Source organism: Carassius auratus, chromosome 16 (genome assembly GCF_003368295.1).
Source record: "Carassius auratus strain Wakin chromosome 16, ASM336829v1, whole genome shotgun sequence".
NCBI classification, from domain to species: domain Eukaryota; kingdom Metazoa; phylum Chordata; class Actinopteri; order Cypriniformes; family Cyprinidae; genus Carassius; species Carassius auratus.
Genome location: NC_039258.1, coordinates 4100664 through 4109356, shown reverse-complemented (window position 1 = coordinate 4109356; position 8693 = coordinate 4100664). Strand labels below are relative to the sequence as shown.

Genomic DNA, 8693 nt, shown 5'->3' with positions numbered 1-8693 from the left:
AAATAGATTTCACAGTTAATAATTAAATACATGACAATAAAAACAGTGACATGTGACACAAGAAGACAAAAATACAGAAAAGGGTTGGAGCTACATAAGGTGAATAATGAAAATGATTTATTGACTGTGTGATCATTTGAATTGAAAGCTACTTTTAATAGTAATAATAAAAATGACTGATGTGACATTACATTATAAACTAAATGACTGATTTCAGTCAAACGGAACACAAATAGAGAAAAGAACAGAAACACAAGCAGGACTCACACACACTGATCTTACTGTCTATATGTATTGCATACATTTATTCTGATGTTATTTTACTCACAGAAGTTCAGCTGCAGTATTAATATCATGAAGAGAAAAGAAGAGACTCTATAATATCTCACTGTTACTGATTCACCAGAATCTCTAGTCAGTCTATTCTGATTCATCAACACAGTTTCACTGATGATTGTCTCCTAACAACATTAAACCCAGGGTAGAGCGGCTGAGTGAATGTGGTCTGGACTGTGTGGATGAGGGTCATTGTGTCAGAGACGCTGTAGAAGGACAGAGTTCCTGCTCTGTGATCCACAAACACTCCTATTCTACTGCTGATGGGAATCACAGGGAGAACAGTCTCTATGTTATTGTGTCTGAATGAGAAACTGGAGGGAAAGCAGATCAAACTCCAGGACTGATCATTAGATCCAAATCCACACTCATCACCCCGTCCCTTCCTGCTGATGCTCTTATATGACACTGATATAAAGACACGAGTCCCAGTCCACTCCAGCTCCCAGTAACAGCGTCCACACACACTCTCTCTACACAACACCTGATACCAGTGATCAAATCTGTCTGGATGATCAGGATACGGTTGCTTTTTTTTTGTTTGAATAATCGCTCTTTTTCTTTCAGACAGACGGAGCCATTGATTCATTGTGTTCAGGTCCAAAGTGAGCTTATGGAAATCTAATGGAGATAAAACACATCAGAAACAGGAATTATGAATCTGTTTGATCTTTTCATGTAGTTCTCTTCATGTTCAGTGTATCATCAGTAGCTGCGTTTACATGGAACCTACTAATCCAATCGTAAGATGACTAGAAGCACAATCAGAATAAAAAAGGTAAATACATATATGTAAATACGTCAGTCGGATTGAATTGGCCAGATCTGACTAAAATTTTGATCTGAGCGAGAGAACATGTAAACACTTGATTGGATTGAAAACTGTAAAGTACTGTGCATGCACTGTTACGTAGAAATAGCGTAATGACGTATGGTGCGCAGAACGATCTGTTCTTCCTGGCGAATAAAGTGTCATAAATAAGTATGCCGTCATTATAAAACAACCCTTTCACTCAGTGATAGTGAAGTGAAGAAGGAGGCCTTGTTTAAGACTCTCATCAACAAACGACTGGTTTTGGGGCACTTTCAATATTTTTTTTTACATGTAGGCAGTACTGCACAACAGTTCATGTGCTCGCCGTTGCCTAATTAACCCCTTTTCACACCGCACGTTGATCCCAGAAAGTGCCGGGTCGCCTTCTCTGTGAACACAATTGATTGATCCCGGGTTGAGGACCTAGTAACATTGCAGGGTTCAGTCTTGGAAAGAGATCTGTGCTTATTTACAAATGCCAGAACTAATGCCGTAAAGGGTGTGTCGCAGTGATGACGCACGTTATTGTGCAACTCTTTTCACTTCACATCCTAATGTTACGTGTCATTATGGGACATTTACGAGTTATGTGTGAACGCAAGCACAGATTCTGGGAAATCCCTGACAATGTGAAAGGAGCAAAATCTAGTGAACTGGGAACAATTTCTGGGACACATTATCCATGCAGAATCACAGTGCGAAAGGGCTTTAGTGTCTCAGTACAGATGAACAGATATCTGTGCAAATCATCATTTACATCATCAGTTATAAAACTCTTCTTTCACCTTCTACAGGAAGAACATGAACACAGTGAGTTTTTCTGCTTGTTTTCTTACTGACTTACATTGTAGGAAGTCGTTCCTGGTTCTGGGAACAATGTTGGTGATTGTGACTGTGGAAATCAACAGACATGAACAGTGTGATTCTCATGATCCTGAGTTCATTCCTAACACATTTCTAATATGATGTTCTCCATGATATGAGATGATGATGGACTAGTTTCTGAGAGCAGATGAATCTCCAGGACTTTACCTCTGTCTGAGATCTTCTTGAGCTGCTCTTTGCAGAAATTCTCCAGTTTGTCTCTCAGTTGATGGACAGATTCTCTCAGATCATCAGAAGAGAAGAGAGAATTGAAGAGATCATCATTTCCGTCTATAGATTCAGGAGGTGCTGAGAGAGACTGGAGACTCTACAGAAAACAGAAATCAAAACTCATCAGCTCCACATGTACAGCTCAAGTACATCAGTGGAGTCTCATTGTAGGTTTGAGTAGATTTGCTCAGGAAAAGCAGTGGCTACAATTAGATTGACTATTATTTATAACTTTACAGCGGTTAGAGACACTTAAACTTCATAAGGATCCTTAAGACACAACCAGGTTTGGTTTAGTTTGGTTCAATGTTACAGACTAAAAACAACAACAATTCAACCAGGTTTGAGGATCACCTGATCCAATTCACTTTTTTCACCAGGATATAATAAATCTGAGGGTAAAATTAGGTAAATGTTGAAATGTTACTGAAGTTTTGAACTGTCGGTAATGCTAGTGGAGGTTGACCAGATGAGAGTCTGACTGATGATTATATAATAAGACACTCATGAAATGTTTCTCTCTGAGTCTCTGTCACAGCAGGATCTGCTCAAGTCCACAATGATCCTGTTCTTCTAGATGTGTGTTACCTGCAGGAACTGGATGTGATCCTGTGTGTGTGAAAGCTGCTCCAGCTCAGCGTCTCTCCTCCTCAGATCATTGATCTCCTGCTCCAGTCGTTCCAGTCGTTCTTCAGCTCGACTCACTGCAGTCTTTTCCTGATCTCTGATCAGTCGTATCAGCTCAGAATGGCCTCTCATAACAGAGCGGATGAGCTCAGTAAAGATCTTCTCACTGTCCTCCACTGCTGTCTGTGCAGAGCGCTGTTAGGACACACAGTGATTCAGCTTCAGTGAGTCTGAACTGAGACGGAGACAAACTTCTCTTCTTCTCCAGACTCACCTTATGAGACTCCACAGTCTCTCTCAGCTGCTGGAGATCTTTCTCTCTCTGCTGGATTCTCTGCTGGAGCGTATTCTGTGTCTCCTTCAGCTGGTGCTGGAGGACAAATGGAAGATACTGAATATCACAGAAAACAACTGTGACAGTGAACAATGGCTGTAGGTTCAAACTCCAGAAGTGAGGATCAGTTACAATCATCATAAATTAATTACTAAAAATAGACAACATAAACACATATTTTTGAATCTTAATTATATATCTAAATTACAACCTATGCTCTCAACGTCAAATACAGAAATGTTAATCCATGCATTTATGACTTCAAGGTTAGATTATTGGGTAACACTTTATAATAACTACACACTAATAATCATTAATTAAGCATTAGTAAACAGATAATTCATAATTTATAAAGCATTAATAGACAGTAATAAGCAGTTTATAAATACAGATATAAATGCTTTATTCTTGATTTAAAAGCATATCTATAATGTGTTTAATAATTGTATTTTCATACTTTATTCATGATCAATTTATCATTTCTCAATGAAGTGTAGCATTATTTACAAACCAGTTATTTAGGAGTTGCCAGTGATTCATAAGATCACAAGAAATGTAGTAAATTCAGGTAGTTATAAAGCATTTAGTAGTGGTCAGTTAACTATTTATGTGAGCTCATTTAAAGTGAGGACTAGTTATGCCTTGTAAAGCATTTATAAAGGATATTTACAGGCTCAGTTATCTTCTAAACAAAAAACGGAAACAAACACAACACAGTGATACAGAACATATAAATATTAACAGCCTTTAAATCTCATTTGTAAAAGCTTTACAAGGCATAAATAGTCCTCACTTTAGATGAGCTCACAAAAATAGTTAACTAACAACTACATATGTTTTAGAACTACCTGAATTAACCCTGAATTACAGTAGAAATATGTTAATAAACCATTTATTAACACTATAAGTAACTATTACTATATGTCTGAATAAAAAGATGAATGCACATTTAAATAATTTATTAATCATTTACTTACAATTTCTAAGTGATCTTATGAACCACTGACAACTCCTTAATAACTGGTGTGTAAATAATGCTATACTTAATTTAGAAATGATAAATTGATCATTAATAAAGTATGAAAAAACATTTATTAAACACATTATAGATATGCTTTTAAATCAGGTATAAAGCATTTATATCTGTATTTATAAACTGCTTATAAATGTTTATTAATGCTTTATAAATGATTAATTAACTGTTTCCTAATGCTTAACTAATGATTAATAGCATGCAGTTATTATAAAGTGTTACCGATTATGGTAATGCTTTATTGGGTGGTTGTTCTGCACGCTTAGTAAACAAACTACAGCTAGTCCAAAATGCAGCAGCAAGAGTTCTTACTAGAACCAGGAAGTATGACCATATTAGCCCGGTCCTGTCAACACTGCACTGGCTCCCTATCAAACATCGTATAGATTTTAAAATATTGCTTATTACTTATAAAGCCCTGAATGGTTTAGCACCTCAGTATTTGAATGAGCTCCTTTTACATTATACTCCTCTACGTCCGCTATGTTCTCAAAACTCAGACAATTTGATCCAGTACGTATCCAGACCAGATGGTGGATCAGCACCTAGAAAGGACCTCCACATCCCTGAAAGACAGCGGAGACCAGGACAACTAGAGCCCCAGATACAGATCCCCTGTAAAGACCTTGTCTCAGAGGACCACCAGGACAAGACCACAGGAAACAGATGACTCTTCTGCACAATCTGACTTTGCTGCAGTCTGGAATTAAACTACTGGTTTCGTCTGTTTTTTTTTCTCCATTCTGTCACCGATGGAGTTATGGTTCCTTGCTGCTGTCGCCTCCGGCTTGGTTAGTTGGAGACACTTAATTTACAGCGTTATCATTGACTTGATTGCACAGATACTATTTAAACAAAGCTGGATGATGACATCACTGAATTCAGTGATGAATCGCTTATAACTGAAAATGTAATGTTTACCATTGTCCTTCTATATTATTGACATACTTTTTTCTATTTCATTCTTTAAAGCTGGTTTGACACAATCTGTATTGTTAAAGGTGCTAGATAAATAAAGGTGACTTGAAATAAGTGCCAGCAGTATTTCATCAGTGTTTAGTTTTAAATACCTGTTTCTCTGTGCTCTGTTCTACAGCTGATACAATGTTGTGGTTTTTATGTCCATCAATCGTACACAGCATACATATGAGTTTTTGGTCAGTGTGACAGAAAACCTCAAGGATCTTCTTGTGTTTCTGGCAGATCATCTCCTGCAGTTGTCCAGTGGCATCAGTCAAATTGTGTCTCTTTCCTTTAAACCAACTCTCGTGTTGTTCAAGGTGATTCTGACAGTAAGAGTTCAGACACATCAGACAGGATTTGACGGCTTTGTATTTTCTTCCAGTACAGACGTCACACTGAACATCTCCAGCTCCAGCGTAACAGTCAGCAGGACGTTTCCTATTCTTCACTTTCTCCACCACTTCAGCCAGCATGGTGTTCGTAGCTAAATCAGGTCTTGGACTGAAGGTCTGTCTGCACTGAGGACAGCTGTAGACTCTCTTCTGATCCTCCTGATCCCAGCAGTCTGTAATACAGCTCTTACAGTAACTGTGTCCACACTGGATGGTCACTGGATCCTTCAGGAGATCCTGACAAACTGGACACAAGAACTCATCGTGAAAAATTCTGGCTTCTGCCATTTTACTGCATGAATATAGTGTCACAAACACACAGTTGCTCAACCTCGTTTCAGTTTCTCTTTCTCTGAACACACGTGTGCCCTGTTTCCTGGTTCTGTGTTTGAGATACGCAGTGTTGGGGAGTAATAAGTTACATGTAATGGAATTGGAACATATTTTAGTGACAAAATACATGTAATTTTGATTAGTTACAGTTACTAAGAAAAAAGTGAGTAATTAAATTACAATTATTAAAAAAATTAAAAAGATTACGAACGGGGTTACATCAGATTTTCCTAAGCCTGGCTCATGCTTGCAGCCTGATCCCAGGAATGCCATTTGCCACTCCACCATTACAACTTTAAATGAAAATCTAAAATCTAACTTGCTCTCTTTACTCGGCCATCTTAATTTCACAATGCAATTAATTCCACAGGGAAGGTCTTTCATACCCTGAGCAAAAGGTAGTATACTTCAAGTTTATTTTATTAAGTTTACTTAAGTAAAGTTCAAGTATACTTTTAAGTATACTTTAGGTAGCAAGTATACAAAGTGTTCTAGTGTTCTAGTAGTATACTTGTAAGTGTACTGTTTCAATACTCCTTGGGACTAAATCGGCCCATTTTCTAGTATATAAAATATACTTTTAAATATACTTTAAGTATAACAGTAGTAAACTTTGAGTACACAACTAGTTTACCTCTATGTTTGTAGTTTGTACTGCAATTACAACTAGAAAAAAAAGTTTGTTGAGACAAACTTTGAGTTGGCTTGAGAAAGCCTGACCAGAAAGTTTGAAGAAGTTTAAAGAAGTTAGAAGTTTATAGTTTAAAGTTAGATTGTTAGATTAGTTGAAAGAAAGAAAGATATATTATTAGAAAGAATGACAGATAGATTAGTTAGAAAGAATGATATAGTTTAGCTCAAAAGAAAAAATGATAGATAGATTAGTTTGACAGAAAGAATGCATGCGACTAACATGTTTCTAGCATGATTAGCAAGTTGCTAGCATGTTGTTAACATGACTAGCATGTGGCTACCATGTTTCTAGCATGACTAGCATGTTGCTAGCATGTTTCTAGCATGATTATCATGCAAATAGCATGTTGTTAGCATGACTAGCATGTTGTTACCATGTTTCTAGCATGTTTCTAGCATGATTAACATGCTGCTAGCATGTTGCTAGCATGTTTCTAGCATGATTAGCAAGTTACTACCATTTTGTTAGAATGACTAGCATGTTGCTAGCATGTTTCTAGCATGACTAGCATGTTTCTAGCATGATTAACATGTTAATAGCATGTTTGCTAGCATATTGTTATCCTGACTAACATGTTGCTAGTATATTTCTAGCATGATTAGCATTTGACTAGCACGTTGCTAACATGTTTCTAGCATGATTAGCATGTTGTTAGCATGTTTCTAGCATGATTAGCATGCGACTAGCATGTTGCTAGCATGATTTTAGCATGATTAGCATTTCGCTAGCATTTCTCTAGCATGATTACCATGTTGCTAGCATGTTTCTAGGATGATTAGCATGTTGCTAGCATTTTGTTCGCATTTTTCTAACATAAGCTAATAAGCCAACTTAATAAAAGTGAACTTGATTTGCTGATAGTTTACTAATTAAATACTTTGTACACTTATACTGCAAGTATACTCAGAAGTTTTCTTTAAGTGAAATTAATCCTATTTTACGACTACTATGTCCCTATTTAGGTTTGAATTTGTATAAATTTTGTTTCATGAATATCTGAGCATGCAAAATATACAAAGAAAGAACAGTGTATCTGCTTTTAAACAAAAACATTTCATTCTAGCTTCATGCATTCTTTTGTTAAACACTTTAATGTGGGTACGTTACAAAAAAAAGTTGATAGATGCAGGCTATGCACACTTTAACTACAAAGAAATCCTTGCAAAATTCCAATCAGACAACGGATGTGGAGATTTCACTCAATAACAATTGATAACATGGCTGAGAAGAAAATATTTAAGTGTAGGTATTATTATGGTTTTTATGGCATAGATGTACATTCTACCAGTTGTTACCTACAGTTTATACAAACATTATGGTCATTGACCAGTGATTGATATCTCAAACATAATAATAGCGGTTAGACGTTGGATTTTGGTTGAAAATGAAAATCGGGTTGACGTCTAAATACAATGACTGTTAGACGTCAAGCTCCAATGTTGGGCAGATGCTGAATTTTGGCTGTAATAACCCCCCCCCCCCCCCAAAAAAAAGTAAGTAAAAAGTAAAAAGTAAGGCTTAGTAAGTTTGTGGTTCCTGTAATAGTGTTTTCCAAAACACATAATTTGTTATAAAAGGAGCCATAAACAAAGATAAGGTGATATAGTTTTCATCATCATGAAGAAAAATGATTGAGGAATAATATTTTATCGTCATTGACTCAAAGTGGTTATTTATTATTAATGAACAATATTCAAGAGACAATATTTTCTTCCCTCAGATCAGACATTCAGAATTTTTATTTTTAAATACATTTTGGGAGAAAAAGCTTTCGAGACACATAGACATCAATAATCAGTATATGAATCTCAACAATGGTGACATGATTCATGCAGCAATGCATGCTGGGAGCCACCATAGTATAAAACGCATGGCTCCCAGCATGTGTTGCTGCATGAAGCATGTCACCATTGTTGAGATTCATACGCTGATTGTCGATGTCTGTGTGTGTCAGTATAGGTTAAGTTTTTTGAGCTCATGTTTGTTAAAATAACTGATTGTTATATAATACCGCTGGATCTCATGTGGCAGAAACACATTGTTTGTAATATGAAAGTACTAATGTCAACGAA

The 8693-nt window shown here is 36.5% G+C and overlaps 1 protein-coding gene across 1 annotated transcript; it reads right to left on the bottom strand.

The window, feature by feature from the left end:
- Positions 1 to 278: 278 nt before the first annotated feature.
- Positions 279 to 5929, bottom strand: LOC113115789 (tripartite motif-containing protein 16-like). The gene is made up of 6 exons (XM_026283409.1): positions 5310 to 5929; positions 3147 to 3242; positions 2834 to 3067; positions 2183 to 2342; positions 1995 to 2042; positions 279 to 957 (listed from the first exon to the last, which is right to left on the bottom strand). Exons 1-6 carry the CDS (start codon positions 5880 to 5882, stop codon positions 434 to 436), a joined length of 1635 nt encoding a protein of 544 aa, XP_026139194.1. The 5' UTR covers positions 5883 to 5929; the 3' UTR covers positions 279 to 433.
- Between the last annotated feature and the right edge of the window lie 2764 nt (positions 5930 to 8693).

Excerpts from the sequence above, each read along its gene's own strand:
- LOC113115789 (XM_026283409.1), bottom strand. The coding sequence starts at position 5,882 with ATGGCAGAAGCCAGAATTTTTCACGATGAGTTCTTGTGTCCAGTTTGT. Across the intron at positions 2,343-2,833 it reads ATCACATCCAGTTCCTGCAG|AGTCTCCAGTCTCTCTCAGC; the intron begins GTAACACACATC and ends TGTTTTCTGTAG. Across the intron at positions 958-1,994 it reads CAGGAACGACTTCCTACAAT|ATTTCCATAAGCTCACTTTG; the intron begins GTAAGTCAGTAA and ends TATCTCCATTAG.